Here is a 22,285-nt window from a genome sequence, read left to right as displayed (position 1 = left end):
AGTATTTAAACGCTTGTGTGTTTAACACAGAGTGTAATAACACACCCTCCCTCACATGAGAACTCTCTCTGAAGCTGACCTGCTGGGTCTGGGCCGAGCCTCCTTCGCCCCACGAGCCGTCTTACTCGCCATTTTTGTTCGGTTTTTTTCGGCTACAATGTAAAAAACAAAAACAAAAACCGAAAGCTGTGCTCTGACAGGAGGGTTTAATTTATTAACTATAGGCATGGGCCGGCTACCGGGATCAATGTAGGCCAAAACACCGGCGGGGTGTGGTTCTGTTGGACCTGTCGAGACAGAACCGGTTACTGGAGTTCAGCTGCGGACAGTTTCACCGGAAGCTTCTGAGGAGAACGGGTTTAACCGGGTGAAACACCAGACAGAAGCGCATTAACAGAAAATAATAGTGACGTAGTATTTATTTATGTGCGTGACGGTTAAAATGTCCCACACAGTAAAAGCACAAAGTCTTACCAAGTTTGTTTGTTTTTTTTTGGTCTAGTTTACGGCGCAAATATCTTAAATAAGACAAAACTAAATTACAATTAACTTTCCAGCAAGATATAGGAGCTTATTTTAAGTAAATAATTCATTAATGTTGATGAAAAAGTGGTAAATTAATTCATTTCCAACAGGACATTTTTCCCACGTTATAAGTGAAATAACCTCCCAGTGGAACCAGTACTTTTTCATCAATATTAATGAATTATTTACTTAAAATAAGATCCCACGTCTTGCTTGAAAGTTACTTTAAAGTTAGTTTTGTCTGATTTCAAGTGTTCTAAGATATTTGCACAAGAAACTAGACCAAATATACTTTGTAAGACTTCATGTGGTTTTTTGCATACTGTTTCTATTTGATGACCTTATAACGAGATACAATAGAAAAGGTTGGACTTCATCTTCCTCCAATCATCTGGCTGAAAAAAAAAAAAAAACAGCTGTTACACTTTTTTTTCTGGGTAAAAGAAATGAGGTGAAATTTGGAAATACTTCCAGTCACAAAAACCAGCAACAGTCACGATGGGGAAATGAAAGGAGTGCAACATCGTGTTGAAACTGGAGTTAAACCTAAAATGATTCACATCCCCGGGCAGTTTGTGTTGCTTTTTTTTTTTTGGTTTGTTTAAATTACCGATATGTTTCTGCTGACTGGAAGCAATATTCACATTCTGATATCTGACAGAGAATCCGTGGAGGAAGTTAAACATTAGGGTGATGGCAAGGAGGTCTTAAATAGGAAGTTTGATAGATTTTTCTATTGATTACTGAGGTTACAGCTAATTTTCAACATGCCTTTTTTTTTTTTTTTTACCAGAATTTAAACAAACACAGAAAAATGATGCTGCTTTTACATATTTACAATCTTTAGAGAAATGCTTCACTTCCTGTCTGAAAACTGCTTGCATAACATGAATAAAAATAATTTGGAATCTAAATCTGTCAGGGATATGAATATTTTTGAGTTCCACTGATAAGCCAGCTAGCTACTAGAGCAGACACTGATAATTAGCTTATAATTCATTTTTAATTCTGCTTAGTTATTTTTGGCTACTTGAATGTTAAGACTGAATCAAAATGAAATGAACCAATAAATAAATGTTATTAATTCTTAAAAATGGAATTAAAAATGCACTTTTAATCCTGACAAAGCAGACGGAGATGATCATATTCATCTTAATGTGCCCAGAAATAACATTTTCCTTGGCCTGTCGACACAAACGTTTTTGTGCAAACACTTTGATATGGCGGCATTCCTCAGATCAGACGGTGGTGACATCACACCGGCCCATGCCTAGTTGTCATTCTGTACACCATGAAGACACACAGCTGTAGAATGGAAGGGGCAGATGTTTAAATAGTGTGTGAACAGTGACTGGTGAAGTGAAGGGCTCGTCCAACACGCTCCAGTAGGACACAAAGCATGAAAACAACTTCCTTCGGTAAAATGTGCTCAAAAATGTATTTTCTTGAATCACAAAAACTAGAACAAAACACAAAAAGAGGAATTAAAAAAAAAAAAAAAAAAAATCATGTGAGGCCTAAAACTCTTCATAGTTTTAAAGAAATGAATACAGCTTATATACACAAACTCAAAGCCACTGAAAATACACCTTAATAATGACTCTTCATTAATTTGATTTCTTGAAAGGACCTGTGACAATATCATACAACCAAGTTCATACAATCAGTTTTTTTTTTCATTCGCTAGGGAAGAAAACAGAACAGAAAAAAAAAAAAAAAGATTAGATTAAAGGGAAAACACATCCAACCTGGAATAGTAGCTGATATTCATCGTTTTCTTGTGCACGTTTCTGTGTTTGTGTACGACTCCAGAGAAATGTCAACGTCTTTTTTGTTTTTTTCGTTTATCTTCTTGTTATTAAGAATAATATACAAACGTGAAACGGAAACGTCTCTCATTATTCTTTGATAGGTATGAAAAAGATTCAAACAGTGAAGGAGTACAACAAGTTCTAATCTCAGCGCGGTAAACTCGTCCTGGTGTCAGCCTGCCGTTCGCTCCCGGACACGCCAAGCACCATAGTTCCTTAACTCTTCTATATATATTTATATATCTTTTGTACAAAATCTGGTTGTTGTTTTTTTTTGTTTGTTTGAAAATCAAACACAAAAGGAAAAAAAAAAAAAACAGAGGAAAGACCCAGAGTCTTTTGAGGAGTGGGGTCTTCAACGTTCAAAGTTGTAGTCTGTAGAGAAACAACAACAAAGTGTCTGGTGTTTGTCAAGTCAGTCTCCGTCCATGTCCATGTCCATGTCCATGTCTTCGTCCCATTGTGCTGCTCTCACTCATTCAGAACAGGTCGCTGCATCCGGACTTGTTAACGTCTGTGACTCTGAGGAAGGTGGAGGAAAAGGAGGAGGAGTCTGTGTTTACGGGGTTCATCTCTCGTCCTGTCCCGGTCCGGTCCGGTCCGGTCCATCCCAGTCTCAATCCCCCATACCTCCCCCCTCCTGTCCGGACAGTGTTCCACAGTGACAGCAAGCAGATCAGGAGATGTGGACTTGTGTCGGGTGGTGGAAGGATGGGGGTGTGGTGGAGAGAAGGAGGCGTCTCCGCCAGTCTCCTGTGATCAGCAGTAAGGATCGAAGCCCACCTTCCTTTGCCCCTCCCCCCCTCCTTTCTGTTTGGAGACGACATGAAGAGAAGAAAACGGTGAAAACGAGAGGGCCGTCTCTATGGTGACTGTGTGGCTGGACTGCTTTGGGCCGAGCTGGGGGACAGGCTGGGACTGCAGCTGCCTGGGGGGGCGCCGCTGGGCCTGCTGCCCGCCGCGCCGCTCTCCAGGCCCTCAGAGTTCTCCAGCATCTCCTGGATGAGAGGCGGCATGGATCCAGGGATCTCCATCTTCAGTGTGATGACACGCTCCGCTCCTGCAGACAGGATGGACACACAAAGCAACATCAACTTTTGTCCATTCATTCAGTCTTTTTTTTTGTCTTACGATCAGTACCAAAAATCTCAATTCCAGACATCTGCTGTAGCAGGGCTTTTACAGGCTGAAGCCTGTAAACGGTTGAACCTCTTAAGTCAGGGGTCTCAAACTCAATGTACCCGGGGGCCGCTGGAGATAGAGTCTGGGTGAGGCTGGGCCGCATTCACACACACGGTCTCCTCAGCCGAACCTTTCTGATTGCCTATTACCATATTTGGCCGTAGTCAGGCGCTGTAACAGCCGTAATTGTGTAGTGTCTCTTTAAGATACTCTAGTATTGCTAATGATGTCAGAAGTATGCGCCACGGCTTCTCTGTAGAGAGCGTGGGAGAAACGTGCTAGACGGACATGTTAGCTCCCTAACTTTTTAGTAATGTTACGGGTTGTTTGGACGCTGCTCAATTTTCATGTCTGATAATATAGCAGCCGTTCAACCGGCTTTGTAAGGTTGGTGAAGAGCGTATTTATTAAAGGACAACACTGTGGAATTCCCAGTACCAGTGTGGTTGTGAGTTTTTGACCGTCCTGACGAATCTGCCGCCTCCTCTCCTCCCTTAAACACAACCCAAGCGTTACAGCGCCTAACCTTAATTACGTTACACTGATCAGCAACTTCCGGGTCTAGACTGGATGCTGAAGCACGTGAAGCGGGAGCGGCCGCGGAAATTGCGCATGTACCGCATGCAAATAATGACAAATAGAAAATGCAAATAGGCCCGGCCGATGTCCCGCCCCCGAGAGCAATATACTCCACCGTGATTGGTAAGTTCGTTCAGCTCCGCACACAACACTGAAAAGTGCCAATTATATCAAACTTGCGGGCCGCACTAACATTAAACTTTCATATTAAGGCGGGGGCCACAAACTATCGTCCCGAGGGCCGCAGTTGGCCCCTGCTCTTAAGACTCTTTAAGGCTAATGTGAATGGAATTTAAGACCTGCATTTCCACAGAAATGTACAAACTTCATTCAGCCAACTGGTGATCAATTTCCATGATAGCTGCAAAAAAGCTAGCTAGCTATGTTAGCAGCTAGTTACCATTAGCCTCAAGCAACTTTTAAGGTATTTTTAAAGACCACATTTTAATTTGCTGATCTATGGAATTTCTGCTCAATTTTGTCTTTAGCAATAAGCCTTCAGTCTGACTGTGTCATGTGACCTGCTTCAGAATCAAGAAAGCAGCTGAAACTCTAGGCATTCAATTCTATCACGTACAAAGCAAAGCGTTGTTGATGAAGCAAGACAAATATATTTTCTGTAAGTTTTGGTAGCAACTGAGTCATATCAAACACTAGGCTAATGCTAACATTAGCGTAGCACTTCCAGCATTGCTTTACATAAAAAAAGCAAGATGTAAGCTGATTGAATTACAGTGTCTTTAAGCGTCAACCTATGTATATGCTGAATAACATGACAAAACTAGCATTGTTTTAAATAACGTTGTGTATCTGCCACTAGTTTGAATGAATTATCTGACACTCTATGATGAGCAAATTGTTCTCAACTGATTGGAATGTGTATCAAAGAAATCCTAATAGTGACGGCCCTAATTTGCAAGTAAAACCAAAGCAGCTGAAAGCTAAATATGACAGATGTGAAGATGAGATGTTTGTACATGTGAGGAACATCAGACCTTTAGCACTGATGCTCCTCAGATCAGTAATCTTCATCAGCATCTTGGGGAACATGTGAGGTTTGTGGGGCCTCCTCTTCCGTACGTAAATCTTCAGGGCCTCCAGCAGGGGCTCCTGCAGGATGTCCACTTTGTCTGCTTCTTCTAAATCTTGCCGATCTACAACAGAAGAAAAAAAGAGACATAAAACTCAAAGAGACGAGAGAATAATCCTCGACTGTTGCCGTGTCTCTTTGCTAATTAGAGAAAAAAACAACATCCATTAAAACTTGAACATTTTTTTCAGCAGCTAAAATAAATGTGATTTTGGATTTATTTATTTTACTTCAAAGCCATAGTTGTCTCATACTTGTTGCATTAGACATTTATGGATTTATAGTGAGGTGTCAAACTGCATTTTAATTCTAACCAATGCCATACATTTTAATGCCACAATTGTCCACAACTTTACAAATGATTTTTCTATTGATTTTGCATTTTTTACACAGAAATTGATCTCAGATTCTTGCCAGCTGTACTATGTAAATACTCCACTAGAGGCAGGCAGAGAATTTCATACATCAGGTTTTTGAAGAAAGTTGCTGACGAGCTGGAGGGCTAAAAGAAACACGCGTCAAATCTAATGTTAGCTTTGACAGGGTTTTACCTCCACACAGCAGGCAGATGGCGCTAAGAAGCCCCGTTTCTGCGTCGTCCATCTCCAGAGGCAGGAGCTGGTTGGCGAAGGCAAACACCAGGTCAGTGAGGGGACCGAAGCCGGCGTTGTGCATCTGGGTTCGGTTTAGCGTGAGGCCGTCTGAGAAGGTCATGGTGTCTTGCTCTGGTGTGTAACGTGTACAGATGCGCAGTATCTGGAAAACAGAAAAAAGAAAAAAAAAAAACGTTTTGAGGAGATAGTCATTTAAATAACTAAAATCTGATGTGAAATTCTGAACCGAGACGGAAAGATGAGTAGATATTTGTACCAGAATATCCAGACAGGCGGCTTTGAGCAGAGTGATCTGGTCGGCGATGGTGAGCGTCGTGAAGCCCGGCAGCTGCTTGGCGAACTCCACCGTCTTTATGATGCACTTGGTAGACAGTTCGCTGAACTTGTCCCACAGGTCTATGTCCAAAGACACGCGCCTTTCTGAGCTGTTAGACTGTGAAGATCATTAGCAGGTCAGACAATGGCTTACACAACATTAAGAAAAAAAAGCTGAAATAACACAAGTGAGACACACAGACGGCTATACTTCCACTCACTGACCGTAGTGTATTTGCCCAGCTGGCAGAGCGAAGGGAAAGTATCCTGGTGCGCCTTGCGAACCCTGTCAATCATCTGCTCTGTGTCGGGACTCAGCACATAGCTCTCCGTGCATTCCTGCTTCTTCTCATCCTTCTTCTTCTTGTTCCGGTCGTTCCTCACCGCTGCCCAGAGCAAAGGAAACACAAGGGTCACATGACAACGAGTCGCATATGGGAGGACACGTTTACAGCTGCAAGCACGAACCTTTCCCCAAGCAGCATTAGATTCTGGACGGAGACCTGCTGTCAGACAACGCTACAAACCAAGGAGGCATCGACTATTAGAATGTTTTTAACACAAAGCGGTCAGTCACTGCAGTGGACAGGTATCTAAAAGCCATTTCCTTGTGTTTCTTGTGGATTTTTATGTTATAAATGGACACAGACCACTGAAGTGGACACTAGTGCATCATACAACACATCATCAACTACCGACTAGTCACTGCAAGAACATTTTTGTTAAATCCTATATGGGAGTCAGAAATATCCAGTCCCCCCTCCTACTGTAGACGACTCATACAGGTAGACAAATATATAGTGACATCAAGTAACCCCTAAAGAACAATACTGCTGATATATTTTCAAAATAACAACTTTGTATTTGGAGAAAATTACAAATAATCGCCTAGAGAAAAAAAATCTTAGAATTTGTTTTCAACACAAAATGTTTTCCCCACATGTTTTATACCTTAAAAAAAAAAAAATCCTGACATAAAGGATCATAATTTATGCATGGAAGGGTTTATCATTTAGCATAAATGCTGCCTCATAGCTTTACCTTAGCTAGCCATGCTAGCTTGAGTACAGCTAGTTGATAAATTTGACTGGTAGCCAATCAGAAAGCTGAACAGGTCAAATAACATTTTAATTATTTGTTTTATCTTAGATGTTATACTGATGATAAAAAAAAAAGATTTTATGAAATAAAATTAAAAAATCGACTGCATTTTTTTTCTCATCTTCCCTCCAGTTTTCTGAGGTCTCAATAGCGCCTCCTGGTGGCCCCCACTTCGAAAAACACTGCATTAGCAGCCTAATGTTTTCCTCCCATTCTTCCAAACCAAAAAGCTCAATCCTTTTCTCTTTGGGGAAAAGGATTGTTCAATTTCGATCACCTTCCTCCACATGCTGTATGAACTGCATGGCTCAAGGCTCTGACCAACTCTGCTGGACCAATTAGGCGACTTCTAAAAACTCTGATATCTGAGTAAATGCTTTGTTTTTAAAAAATTTTTATTTGTTTTTATTCCCGTGCATGCCTTGGCTTTATTTTATAAACAAATTTGAAATCCATACATCTTTTCTCTTTTATTTTACTTCACAATTGTGTGTTACTTTTTGATTGTTTCTCACATGCAGACCCAATAAAATTGAAGTCAAGTTTGTGGTTGTGACAAAATGGAAAGAGTCCAAGGTGTAGGAAGACTTTTGCAAGGCGCTGTATTTATCTATAAAAACACAATTGGAAAAAAAAACAAAAAACAATAATTTTCCTCCAAAGGGAATTCCTGAATATCAGACAAATCTTTAAATCCATTCAGAAATGATTAAAATCTCCTGACAGGAACTAAAGAAAGCAGAAGTCAAAAGCCTTAAAGACGTGATATTGTGTGCGGCGGGGCGGCAGAAACGGCTCCTTTTGTTATCAGAGGCTGAAAGACAAATGTTGTGAGGCAGCTGCATCCAGGAACGGCTGCGCTAATGGTGTGAGGAGAGGGAATAAGAAGAAGGAGGAAAAAAAGCTCGACATAATCCACTGTTGTTTCCCTCTAGGCGATCTGGCTGAGAGCATGATCACCCCAAATGACAAAAAACACTGGGCGGGTGTTTAGCATTGGAATCCCATTACAAGGCTGATCCATATCTCCCAGCCTATCCATGCCAGCTCTGATTAGGCTGTGTGTAGGGGTGTGTGTGTGTGGGGGGGGGGAAGTGTATGTGTAGATTGGGTGAGATGGGGTGCAAGTTGATAAATAGTGGAGGGGGATGGAGCTATCCATAAGGCTGACAAATTGCCACAACTTTCATTAGGGATCCCAGCTAATGTAATAACATAATATGACAAATATCCTGCCTGTAATGGTTTTAAAAGGCTCGGCTGTAGCGCCCATAACGGGGGTGGGGGGGTGGAGGGTGAGGGGGGCGCCTCCAGCCTTTTCTTTTCCTCGTCTCTCTCTCTCTTGGTTTACAACATGTTCTCACTTTCCCAGTCATTCTCTCGCTTTGCTTTATTCTCTAGAGATAAACATGGTGGATGTTAAGGATGTCCCGATGAAGGCCGTTTTAAATGGCTGGTAACAGCGCTGTTGACACAACTCAACTCCTGATATGTTATTAGTGTACAATATAATTCATTTTTAGAATTAATGACCTTTTCTTAAAAGCAAGACTTGGGAAGTTTTACTAGTGGTTTGGTAGACTATTCTGTTGACCTAAAGATTCTGGGGTTTCCCCCAAACATTTCGTCCTTTGTAATGATGGAGATACTCTACAGCATGAAGAAGCAGACTAACTTTTTACGCAAGATTTTCACACAAGACAAATAGTCACAACACAAAACTAGTGTTTTATCCGGCTAGCATTAGCATAACAGTTCATCAAACTATGTTAAAACATCGTTATCAAAAATTGTCTCCGCAAATGTGAACTGTGGCTTTGTGTCCTTTCCTGGTCAATAGTGCCTTGTGACCTTTTGGATAAACCCCCAGGTATTCATGGGGTTAGTGTCCACACTGTTCGCCAGAAGCTACAATCTGCATATACTCGAGGCCTCTCTAAGACACCTCTAGCGGCTCATTTTAATACTTTAAATACCAAATATACCTTAATGTGGATTAACACACACAGTGAAAAGCGTTTTAGCACTGCAACAGAAGCCAACATCTACAGTATTCCTTATCTATTTAGTCTTGGTATTGGCAAAGGCCTTTTCCTAAATAACTCTGATCAGTATCTGTGACCAAGGGAACCTGATCAGGAGAAACCTTATAAACACTCTTTTACCTTAAACCAACCACCTCTTATCAGCTCTCTTATCTCCATCTCCCCATGGTAAACCTGCATTGTCTCCTCTTCCTGACCCAAGATCAGAATTTCCTTGTCTCGATCCGAACCTTGACCACAGAGGGTCGGCGCGCCAGGCCTGTTGGGAAGTCTCTGTCTCTGATAGCGGGTCGGCCGTGGACTGGGGCCAAAGAGGGGAAAGCACAGCTCTGTGCTGCAGCTCATTCATCAGCCCACAGACAGGCCTCCCTGCCTGGGAGAACATTAAGGCAAGCAGGAAGGCGGGGGCTGGAAGTCTGATCCTGAATTATGTTGCCGCTAAGCACCGCTTGCCACAACGTGAGACGACGACCCTGCTGCGATCATGTTAATGTGTTCCTTCCCAGGGCTTATCGACACTTATAAGGAAGTTGCTTCCCCCCCCCCACACATTAAAAAAAGGCAAAAAATATCCTCCGTTTCCATTTCTGCTTATGACATAATTACATCTTAGTAAGGGTCCAGGCTGTCAGACTGCGCTCAGCTTTGGAGGAGGTTTGTGTATATGTGTGTTAAGCTGCTCAGCAGATCTGGGCCAGCCCTGCTTGTGGGCCTGATTGGGAATCAGTCTTGTGTTTGCCACCAGGGGGGAGGAAGGGGCGGAGGGCAGCGGCAGAGTCCATGTCCAATTAATTCACAAATAAAAGTGGGGCATCCCCAGTGCCCAGACATTACCCGCACTGACAAATTGGCAGCACAATCATATGCCGCACAACACAGTTTAATGAAGTCATTAAAGAACTATTAGGCGCGACTGGCGATCTGTCATGGCGGATTGCCACATCCAATAACTTGGGGGGTGTTGAGGAGGCCTGGGCTCGGGGATCATGCAAATGAATGAGTCTTGGTTTCCTGCTAAACGTACATGTTTGTGTGTGTAAGAGTGTTGTCAGCTTCAATAAATGCATCTTTTCAAAACGTATTAAGACAATATGGATGTTAATAGAGCAACATTCATCCCAAATCGTTTATATTTATGTCTTTATTCCATTTATGTGATTTACAGGAGCTGGAGTGTCAAAGAAAACAGTGAAGAGACATCAGTCAGTCAGTCATTCTCATGCTGGATTTCAGCACTGGTGTGTATTGTGTGCGTCGGGGTGTGTGTGTGCAGCACAAACAGACAGAGGTAGGCAGACTGGGATAATTCGTGTGAGGAAAATTAAAGCGCTGGCAGCTCGTCCATCACGCAGATTAAATTCAATGGAAAGATAAAAATGTCAATGCTTCTCCCCCTTATCCTGCAGCTCACAGAGAGATGAACCCCCCCACCACACACACACACACACACCCTCAGCTTCTCATATTCCTCCTCCACTCTCTCTCCCCCATCTGGCCTCCTCTGCTGATGTTATCCTCACTTGGTGCTGTTCTCTATCATTTGGGGCTTCATCTTATTTTTACTTTTATTACTTTGTCTGTCGTTGTGTAAAGCCTTCCTGGAGGAAAATGTAGCCGTCTGGGTGATATTGGGAGTTTGACAAACGAGGGGAGGTGATGTAACTGGGGGACAGAGACTGCTCTGAACTTGAACACAGCTGAGGGAGATGTGTCCAATACACAAAGATTTACAGGAGGAAACAGCAGAAATGTGCAGCTGGACTTCTGCTTTTCTTTTTTTCCCCTGATCACTTCTCTTGGATCTATATTTCAAGCAACAAATACTTATTTCATCCAAACTGTACAGGTAAACCAGGGATGCACAAATATGTAAATTTGGGTCGATCTTCAAACTATTATATGCATTTTCCTACACTTTCAACAGCGTGAAAACAACACAGCTGACATTGCTTCTCTGCTTCAGTTAAACTCCTCATAATCCTATGCTGACATCACGGTCACATGACCAAACAAATACCACATGACCAGCCTTCTGCCCCTCCCCTAACAAAACACATGGCAACAAGAAAAAAAATAAAAATCTGTAGATAATGTTGGCCTAGTTTTATTTATTCGGAGCCAATACTGATATGCTAAAAACTAATGTATGTATATGTATCACTACCAGGTTTCCATAGTAACGCCCTTTAATGTGCACACTTATTGAGGGAAGTTAGCTACTTTCAGAATCGGTGAAACATTTTTTAAAATGCATTGTTGAGATAATACACACAGAGTGATGTTTCAGTGATGCTAATCACAGTAGTTGCTAACAGAAGATGCTAATTCAATTCAGTTTATTCCACAGCAAATGTGGTCTTGAGGCACTTTACAAAAAAAAAGTAATCTCAATTCAGTCACACACATACGTTCCAACTGATGCTAGTTATCAAACGGGACATTACATTTCCATTTAAGGAAGCCCAGCAGACTGCATCGAGTCACTGAGTTGAAGCACCCACTCCTCCGGGATGAGCACATAGCAACTCCATTATGTTGTGAACTTTGTAAAGAACAGTTTAAAATAGAGTTTATCTCAACATGTCGTCCTTAATTTAAACTCATAATAATAAAAACCTGCTTTATGTCAGCTGCCCTCTGACAGGCAGGTGTTACACCACCTGATGATACTGACTGCTCACAGGACTAAGGTTCATACAGATTTACATTATGCTAGAAGGTTTCTAGCGATATTAAAGAGTGTCTTTGATGAAACGGTTGGAAGCACAATGGCAGCGTACTATGGTCAGTGTGTGAACACATAGGGAGACTGAGGTCAGGTGTCTGCTTTATTCATAACCACTTCCTGTCTTTACTGCTCTACATGCTAACAACTTCAGCAAATAAAGTGAGAAAGGATTAAAAGATTTTGGACACTTTAATTAGGGTGAAACAACTGAAGTGTAAAGAACTTATGTCTATTTTAATTGTAGTTTTGTTATTTTTTGCTTCGTTTGCCTTTTTGTAAGACTGTAGTTGGTGTTAATCTATCGTTAATGTCTTCCAATAGCACATAATTACCTAGTGATACTTTCAAATTTCCTGTGGACTTTAAACCTTTTTTAACTCAAAAACACGTAGGGATGCTGGATGAATAGCCTAGCGCCCCCTACCACCGGCCTTAGCAGGTTTTTTTGAGGGAAATCACTGCAATGCTGAGTTTATAGCGGATGAACCCTGTAGGACTTCCCACCTACTTTTTCCACTAAAGGCTGAGATAAAAGCAACGTCAGCCTTTCAGCTAATAAACCCCTGGAGACGCGAGGTTCCTCTAGGTGTGAGACTGCATTCTGGGCTGAGATCAAAGATAAATGAGCTGATGTTTCCTGAGCAGTCTAAACATGGGTGGACGTCTCACTCCCTCTTTTCATGGCTGGATGCAAACTATGACGGATCAACCTTCCTTTCAGGTCATAATTAGCTCTCTTCCTTTACCACATGCCATCACGTTAATATTAACCAGGCAGCAGGATTATAGGCACTTTCTCTGAAGCTGCTGAGCGCCTCCCTGGACCCTTACCCCAACCCCCCTCTTCTGTCTTGTTTGGCATTGCCACCTGGCAGAAGGCCTGGCGCTGTCGCCTGGAGCCGTCTGCCAGCAGACACAAGGTCACCAAGACGCCCTTCGCCGGTCCAGTTCCTGCGCGGAGGAGAGCGGTTTTGGTCTTGGTGATGCCTTCGCGTTCACTCGTTCTTGTGTTGTCACCTTGCGCATGCATAATTGCGGCCTGAGCGTCGTTACTATGCAGGAGTGGGCGTTGTGAGGAGCGCGAGCCGGTGTCAGAATCCCCGGTGGGCCCCAGATGGCCTGCCTCTCCCTCAGCACCGGCCTCCTGGTTTTTTGGCAACTTCCACTGACCAATGTCACTTTCTCTGACCAGAGGATGAGCAATCTGCCCACACTGCACAAAAAGACCACAAACCGCTTGCAGAATAATAATAAACAACAACAACAAAACAATCAATTCAGCAAACCAGTGAAAACATTTAAATCCCCAGCCAGGAGTCCATTCAGGCAACCATTTTCTGCAGTACCACTTTTTCGCCACTAGATGGCTCTAAAGCTCCACTCGGCAGCACTGCTTGAATGCAGTGTGCAGCTGTGCGTAGAGAAGGCTGCTGTGATACTTGTAAGCATGATTAATGGCCCCATTCAAAGGTAAGGAGCTCAGAGGATAACTTGTTTTACTGTAAGCCACAGTGCTGCTGCACGGGGAGCGCTTCCTGCAGCCCAACCAGGAGGTAAATAGTTGTGTAAAGACGCGAGGCGCAGAGAGCAGCACGGGCTGGCTGCATGCGTCTGAACAGGTGGAGGAAGCAGGAAGAGACTTTCTGGATTGGATTTTATTGATTATTGTATTTGCTACAACAAATGGGGTTCGGATGTGCGCCGCTGCACGGGGGCTGTGGGTGAGTCACGTGACCAGGTTGAACGCCGCACCGGCCTCCGAACTCCTAGCGGTCACTCCTCCGCCAATGACTGTTTCTGGCTGCCGGTGTGCGGTGTGTGTTCACTGAGCATCCCCCATGATGGGAGCAGACGCCTGCTCTTTGGCTCTCGGCAGGTGAGAACGAATTCATCACAGGGGCCTGCCAGACTCTGAACATGCAAACACTGTCACTGCCACTCAGTGAACATGGCTGCCCTTTTCCTCACGCACAGTCCAGTCCATCATCCTCAACAAAGCATCATTAGTGTCGGGGCTCCTTCATTTTTTAGGTCTTCGAAGTTCACACTAGTCTACAGTTTTATTTCTAACTCATGTTTAAACTGTGTGTGTGTGTGTGGGAGTGTGTGCGTGGATGGATGGATGGATGTCACTGGGTTACAAAAAAATGACAAAATTGATGACATTTTTTGTGACATCATCAGTTCATTTCTGTTCATATTTCTCATCCAAAAATGGTTTTAGGAGAAAAAAAATGTTTTCTAACAGAGTGTATTAATTAAATGTTACAAACTTGGATTTCTGTAAATTGAATAATAAACACTGATAAGGGTAAGTACATGTGAACTGAAAATTACGTGCAACACCAGTGTAATGAAATGAATGTATGGATGGAGGGATGAACAGATGGGTGTATGGATCCAGTGAACAAGACTTAACAAAAACTTTTTCCCTGGCCCTTAAGAATCTTCTTATAAACGGCCATATATGTTCAGATGTTTTCCCAGACTGCATAGGAAGTCTGTTTTGTTCATCCTGAAATCTAAAGCCATTTATGCACCAGAAGCATTATTCTGGTGCAGCTTATCATCTGCCTGAAGTGAGAGATACTAATCACTAAACGAAGCATCAGCATTCACACCTGAATCCCTGTCAAAGCCGATGCGTGCAAGCACCGAACACTGCTTACGCAATACTGTGAGCTGAGGACATGTAACATTTTGTGCAGCCGTGACACACTGCAGGATTAAAACTGCCATGATGAGATCTGCTGCTCTGGCCCAGCAGGAAGGGATTTGCAGAAACAGCGAGTTCCTACTTACACTCCTTGGACATCCCAACTTCCAGGCACTTCTGTAACCGACAGTACTGGCAGCGATTGCGGGTGACTTTGTTGATGATGCAGTTCTTCTCCCGGTGACAAGTGTACACCATGTTCTTCTGGATGCTTCTCCGAAAGAATCCCTACAGAACAGAAACACACAGGGAGAACAGGATGAAACCAGCAGTCGGGGCGACTTCTTTTCTAAAAACGATGCTTCTGACTGTTCCGTTTCCATTTTCTCTACATGACCTCCCGCCAAACCGTCTCAAAGCGTTTCCCGGCGGTCGCCACGAAACGTTCATCCTCACGACTACAAAACACCTAGCAATATGTGAAGTTGAACCCGCGACCCAAATGGCCTCGTACTTTAAAGCTGCGGTTAACAGAGACGGAACCATCACAGAGTTAAGTCCATAAGAGGGTTAATCTGTGACGAGGTGCGCTCCATTTACGCTAGCACGTCAGGAAACCGCAGCTCAGCAGAACCGACCGGCCTTCAGAACCAGTCAGAGAACCTGACTGTTCACCGACCCAGTCAGTTACATCAAGCTGTAAGCGCTAGGTGAGAACGATGATCTTCAGTTCCACATGTGTTTATTTACACAGTGGAAAATGTCTTGGCACTACCACAGAAGCTAACATCTACTGTCTTGTTTATCGCCACTTTTTGGGGCTGAAAGCCAACCAGCTCCAAGATAAGAAAAAATAAACAGCGTTTCTGGACTGACAAGCCAATAGTGTGTGGGCTAGCTACACACTATTGACCTTGAGAAGCTATTTCAGCTTCCCAAGGTCAATTTTCTTTTAGAAAAGCTTTGCAAACAAATCTGGAAAATAAACATTATGTCATACTCTTCCTACAGTTTAAAGACACTAATGAGATGACACAAAGAGTGTAAAAAGTGACTTACTACAGATCGCTCTAGCTCTCCTTTGGGCTTGAAAGCTACAGTTGCTAAGCTAAGCTAAGCGAGGCTAAAGTAGTAGCAGCATGTTGGCTGTACCCTGCAGCTTAACAAGCTAACATCAGCCTTTTATACTCAGCAAAAAGATGAAACATTCTACTCAATTCAGGAGGTATTCCTTTAGGTTTTTGCTTCAGTCTGTAACTCCAAATCAAATTATCGATAAATAATTGTAGGCAACTCTTTTATGTGAAACTGTGGTGTTAGCATTAGCATTCCGTTATCCGTCTGTTCCTAAAATCTTTCAGACCAGCCAGAATAATCACTAATATGAAGCTCAAGCCGTTCAGCAAACATTAAATGCTGATTTCTGCAACAAATAAACAGATGAGTTGAAAAGCCATCCATTGTAAACTGAGCCATCCTCAATACTGAATGATACACTCACTGTTAATCTCTGATTTAGTGTTGCTAAAGAAAGAAAAAGTTAATGCAAACCAGGCAACAACTGGTGCAAAAGAAGCAGAGGCTGTAGATGGATGCAATACAGGTCAGTGTCAGGATTGATGTTTTGTTGGTGGGGGTAGGGATGGGAGCCCCATCCGATGCTGCTGGATTAGTCGTGCTAGCCGACAGATGGCTGGTAGATATAAGCCCGCAATTTGTCCTCCCTGCTCGGATCACCAGCCTTCCTCTCACATCTCCAGTCCGCCACCGCAGAGTGGAAGTGAGCCGGGTCTCGGACCAGCAAAAAAAAAAAAAGAGGAAATTGCACTGTGTGTCCCGTTTCTCATCAAACTGAGCAAGACGGTGCCATCGGACGGCTCATTATCGAGCATATTTCAGAGTGAATGCTATATCTGGGTCCAATTTTCAAACAAATATGTCCTACTCAGTTATTCCACGGGTTTCTTTGGGTTAGTTAAAGTGTGGAAACAGCTGTGCGGCAGCGTCTCCTCAGGACTACAGATGAGTGAGTCTGGGCAGATAACACGGTGAAGGACAACAAGGCTTGTAGTTTTCATTTTATTTGTGGCGGGATTAGTCTGCTGGTCTTTGTGTGCGCGTCTCGGTCTCCTCTTTGACCCGATAGAGTCCTGACCCTGACCTGGATGTCACGAGGGGATTGACCCTCTCCCTCCCGATCGCACGGGGTGCAGGTGGCCCCTCGGAGCATCTTCTGATTGGGCGGCGCTCCCTCCCCCCTCACACTAGAACCTCCTCCTCCTTTTTGGAGTCATTGCTTCCTGCTGCCTTTAAGCCTCTTTTGCTATCAGCGCTTAATCCAACCGGCGACAAGAGCCCTCAGCGGGCCTGTCAGCCGCCCTGCAGAGATCGGAGGAGATGAGAGCTGCAAGAAGTGCAGGGGAAGAGATGGGGAGTGGCAACAACACATTGGTGGTTCCATTCGTCGTGTGTTTCTCGTCTCATCGGCGTTGGGAGACATTACGTATGCGCCTTGCCTCTGTGTGGTTAAGCGGGAAGTGGAGGAATTGCGACTTTCACACTGCTCCCAGATTAACCCAGCCTCCTATTGAGAGTGTGTCTGTGGAAACCTTCCTGAATCCATGACAGTACCCTCAACCCCGCTACGGAGCAGCTGACGCGAGGCACCGCGGACGTAGAGGGCGTTCGTCTTTTCTTACATCCGAAAAGTCGCAGCAAACCGGAGCTGCAGAGTGGCTGTCGAGGTGGGGAGGGGTCTGATGGCGCTGGATACCGCAAACTTTCCCGCACTGCCGTGCCTCCAAGATAGAAACATAAACACGAAGAGGTGGCCATGCATATTTAACGCTAAGTGTTAATATCTGCAGGCAAAAAAAAAAGTGCATTCCTGGTAAGTATGTGCGGGCGGTGGAACTTCTTTAACAACAAATGAAAGAGCTGTCTCCCAAGCAAGCAGAGCTCAACATGCACTCCCTCCCCCCTTACACACACACACACACGCCCACACACGCACACACACCACCAACCCCCCTGTTCGTTTCCCCAGCTCGTTGCAGCCCCCAGGATATGCCTTTGTAGTTTGGCATGCTGCAGCGAAGCTGATGCTGCTAACCCTCAACTTACCCCAGTCTCAAATGAGACACTATATACATTCTCCTGGTTGCCTGTAGTGTTGAATTATTGAACATCCTATACCAAGACATCTCCTCTGAAGTCAGAGATACGCCCCAGCCTCCCCAAACGTCTCGACTTAGCACTGCAGATATGGAGTGAGCTCATAGGTGGGAACGCACGGCGGAGGTTGGATGAGGCTTTGTGGTGGGAGTGACCCACTAAAGCCTCAGTTTCGTCCCCACACACAACTAGTGTAGAGATACAAGTCAGACTTGGTTCTGCTTCCTTGTTTATTAACTTTTTAAGGCTTTAAACCAGCGTTTCTCAATTCCGGTCCTCAGGCCCCCCTGCCCTGCATGTTTTAGGTGTTTCCCTTCTGCTACACACCTGGATTGAATCTATGGGTGATCAACAGGTTTCTGCAGCACTTGATGGTCTTGCAATCATTTGAATCAGTTGTTCTGGAATAGAGGCACATCTAAAACATGCAGAGCAGGAGGGCCTGAGGACTGGAATTGAGAAGCACTGCTTTAAACCAACACTGTAACAGGAAGATTTGACTTTAGGGGAATTAAGATACTTTTTCCACCAATGCACTCATTGGGGTTCCATACTTCAAGGTCATGTCAATCCACCTGGAGCCGCCATCTTGTTTTATTATTTTTAAAGGAAAAAAAGTGAGAAAAAAAATCTATTAAACCAGAAACTGAATTTGAAGAGTTGTACCACCGAGAACTACTAACAGAGTAAGGAATAAACATAAGGAGCAAAAATGTACTTAGAGGAGCACTGATTCAGGAACAGCCTAATAAACTATTACATGTATTATTTCAATCAGTCTGATTACTGGAAACCTTTTCGTTAAGGTAAAAAAAAAGTATTCCAGATTTGTCCTGGTGATAATTAGAGGAGAAAAAAGTTGTTTGTTCTGGACAGAATTCTGCAATAAACTCCCAAACTGAATGACTCATTGTTCAGGTCTGTTCAGATCAAAGCAGGTCATATGACCCCAGCAGGAAGCAAATGTTGCAGGACAAAGTGTTTGGAAAAATAATGAACTCAATAATGTACAGGACCTGTAATACAGCTTCATGGTGCATCAAAACTTTGGTTTTACAAAGTCCTGTTTCAGCAACGGAACAGGCTGACTTCTAGTTCCTTTTTAAATTGTTATACATTTTTATTTTATGCAAAAAGTATTTATGTGACAAACTCTTTGGTTACCTGGGCTATTCTGATCATTTCTCATTGCAAAGACTTCTGCAGTATTCAAGAGAAACTGGCTGGTGACGGAAATCGGAGCATTTTCAGTTTCTACAGCCTAGTGACCCAGTGACCCACTTTTGGAAACTCAGAAGTTATTGTTTCGGTAATCAAAGCGCAAGAATTTTTCGGAATTTTCTTTTTAGAAAAATCCAGGTAATTTCAGTGAAATTAGATCCAGAGACGTTGGCGCTGCTCGGCTCTGGCACCTGTCTCCGGTGTTTACCCGGCTTCATCACCTTCAAACGCAGCTTTGATGATGGATTTTAGTCGACTACTGAAGTTTGGCATTCTCAAGCCAAATATTGAATATAAGTTTTCTTTCACGACACAGACGATGATCGTTACTAACGTTTGGGTTTTATTTCTCTGAAGAAACGATAACAGGACAGTTTGTGGGAGGAAAAGCTTTTCAGGAGTTAACAAGAATTTAGGACTGGATATGAAAATCTATAAAATCAAACATTTTTTACCTGCAAGACCCTGCAGAAACTATTTTCCACAGAGATGCCAGCCATTCATCCAGACCATCACTACATTTTTGGAGTTTTCAAGACTTTCTACCCAACATTTCCAAGCAGGAGAAAGACAGATCTGCTACAGACGATGTTTTAAAATAATAAAACTCAGTTAAATCAGTTTCGCCTGCTCAAAATCTCATCTCAGATCAGTGCACCTCCTTATGTGAATGCATTTAAAGTAAAAGGACACCTCCGTCTCATCCTATGTTAAACTACCGGCCTGCTTCGCCAGGGAATCGGCTAGATAAACACACTGTGTGTTCACCTCCAGCAGGAGAACATGTATGCACACACAGCAACTATCAGCTGATAAGGGAGCAGATGAGGGTTACGCGACCTCTTCAACACCTGTGCAACAGGGCGGTATTGATAACAGGCAGCCCCAGTTTGGACATGTCAGCGGCACTGATACGAGGAGAGAAAATCTGAAATCCTGCACAGATGACATTTCATACACCCTTGTGATAAGAGGAGCATCCATCACAGGAGAGATCTTGTCGTATAATGTACGAGTGATGGAAGAAGTCCCACTGATGATAATGCCAGTTAGATTAAATAAAAACTCCCAACTCATGATTCTGAATCAGATTCTAACACTGAAAAATCTCAAAAAGATGTGAAAATTTGGCCTGAAAATGCTAAAAAGGCGGCGGGAGGGGGGTGGGAGGGTGTTCCCCCATCCGCTTTTTTTGTGGTGCAAATCACACAAAGGCTGTGAGATTGCTGAAAATCTTGCTTGTTTGGCAGATTCAGAGGAAGGCCGGGGGAAGTCTTACCTTGCAGCCTTCACAGGCGCTGACACCATAGTGGTACCCTGAGGACTTGTCCTGGCACACAAAGCAGGGTTTGTAGACGCGGGGTGGCGGGGGAGGTGAGGGTGGGCTTGGCACTATCTCTTCTGAACTGGTGCTCTGGGTCTCTATTGCTGCAGAGAGTAGAGGGGGAAAAAATGTGAGAGAGCAATGAGAGCGGGGTTAGCAAACACTATCAGGCCGGCGCTGACAGACGTTCGGCGTTAATCGATACGAGCGGGGATAAACACAATCTCAGGAGCGCACACCCAGACGCAGATCTTAAGCAATCCCCCCCTTTCCTCCCGCAAACAGATATGCTTAGCTACGTCCAATACAAATCACCAAAAGGCTAACTTGTAGGCATGCGTTGAAAAAGCAGCTTTAAAGTCAAAGACGAGCTTCTTATCAGGTGTTTTCAGGGGAAAAATGTCTCTTATCAAACCAGCAACGACTGGAATCACTGCAGAAATCTCACTCAGAGCTCATATTACACGTCTGTGTGTATGAGAGCAGCACGAGGCGGCCGCACTGGCAGAGAGGTTCAAAGTCTGGCTTTGTCTGATACAAGACCTGGAATACTGCCTCCGTTTTAAAAATTCTGTGTTTCTCTAAAGCATGCGTGCTTGGACTGACCGCGGGATCGATCGCAGGCTGCGACGGACTCGTTCAAAGCAAGCAGGGCGCGCTGCGAGGCTGTGCTGCTTTACTGGGGCCCCGGTGCCGCGCGCGGCAAGTGCAACAAAAACCATCTTGGTGGCTGTCAAGGTTACACTGGCCAAGCAAACAACATGTGGCGCTGGGATTATGGAGGACAAAACCTGTCTTCATGTAATAAGTGTTGGACTTTGACCTCAATAGCGAGTGTGTTACAAAACACTGCTCTTAAATCAATTATAAAATCTGCATTCACACAACGGACCGCCAACCCTTGACCAAATAAGTCTATAATCCTGCTTTGGCGAGTGCTGATGCCGAGCCAGCTTCGGTCAGGCGAAAGCGGGTGGAGGGTGGAACCAGCTAAGATCTGGACGCTTTGAACACTTTAAAATAGTACAGCTCTGCCAAGTGGCTTCATAACAACATTTGTTTTTATGCAGCTTTTGAAACTCTAGCATGTCTGTGCTGGCTTTGTCTACAGGAGCTCTAAAGATTTACTTCCTTTATTCCCCTCGCTGCCAGCAACGATTAGTTTAAAGAGGTAGACCTAGTCTTTCATGCTCCAGATGAAGAGATACAAAAGGAAGAATTACAGCTTATAAATACAAAAATATATTCACACATTGGAAACGTTGTTTTTCCTGGAAACAAGCGAGACGAGAAAGAGGGAGAGGGATATGACAAAGTGCCCCATGGCTGGAGCTGGAGTCACAGTAAGATGCCTGTTCGCAGTCTGTTATCTGAAACACATCAAGCAGGTCCAAGAGGGTTTCTGGTGTCGGTACAGTTAAGCCCACCTCCAGGAAGCTCCATATTTCATTTCAACATCAATGAGTGATGCTAACTAAAGACGCAATGGTAAAGACGTGTACCATTGCGTGTTATTGCAGAACTGAAATCTATCACAGAAAGAAAAAAGAAAATTCCAACAGATTATATTGGTTATATTAAAAAAAATCACACATAAAATGAGTGATTGAAGTCCGATGCGCATTTTATGTTTACAAACCTACGTCTGGGTTTGATTGAAGTGAACTCTGGTACGGTTCAAATGCATATGTGAACACCAAGCGAACCAGAAACCGATACTAAAGCAGGAAGTGGACTACAGCACAGAGCATTCTGGGTAAACACAACTTAAATAAACATGGGAGTCTTGTGCTAGTAGCAGGAGAAATGGCTAGTAATCTTTTGCCAAAGACAAAAGAAAAATCCCACAACTGCTAAAATCTGACGCCAAATGGTTACATTTCATGAAGGAGAAAGTTTTGTGCTCGGTGTCTTCTTCTG

At 43.7% G+C, this 22,285-nt stretch overlaps 1 protein-coding gene across 3 annotated transcripts in view; it reads right to left on the bottom strand.

Moving 5' to 3' along the window:
- Positions 1 to 1,107: 1,107 nt before the first annotated feature.
- raraa (retinoic acid receptor, alpha a) overlaps positions 1,108 to 22,285 on the bottom strand; it is a 188,390-nt gene continuing 167,212 nt past the window's right edge. For 2 of the 3 annotated variants that reach the window (XM_032574246.1, XM_032574247.1), the window contains 7 exons: positions 20,321 to 20,469; positions 14,793 to 14,934; positions 6,342 to 6,502; positions 6,058 to 6,234; positions 5,739 to 5,943; positions 5,093 to 5,251; positions 3,200 to 3,396 (listed from right to left, as the gene is read on the bottom strand). In XM_032574246.1, the coding sequence (XP_032430137.1) occupies positions 3,200 to 3,396; positions 5,093 to 5,251; positions 5,739 to 5,943; positions 6,058 to 6,234; positions 6,342 to 6,502; positions 14,793 to 14,934; positions 20,321 to 20,469 (1,190 nt within the window). Of the gene's footprint in view, positions 3,397 to 5,092; positions 5,252 to 5,738; positions 5,944 to 6,057; positions 6,235 to 6,341; positions 6,503 to 14,792; positions 14,935 to 20,320; positions 20,470 to 22,285 lie in introns of all 3 variants that reach the window. The other variant, XM_032574245.1, reaches the window with a different exon arrangement.

Source organism: Xiphophorus hellerii, chromosome 10 (genome assembly GCF_003331165.1).
Source record: "Xiphophorus hellerii strain 12219 chromosome 10, Xiphophorus_hellerii-4.1, whole genome shotgun sequence".
In the NCBI taxonomy this organism is placed as follows: domain Eukaryota; kingdom Metazoa; phylum Chordata; class Actinopteri; order Cyprinodontiformes; family Poeciliidae; genus Xiphophorus; species Xiphophorus hellerii.
The sequence above is the reverse complement of the archived record's forward strand: the minus strand, read 5'-3'. Positions and strand labels throughout refer to the sequence as shown.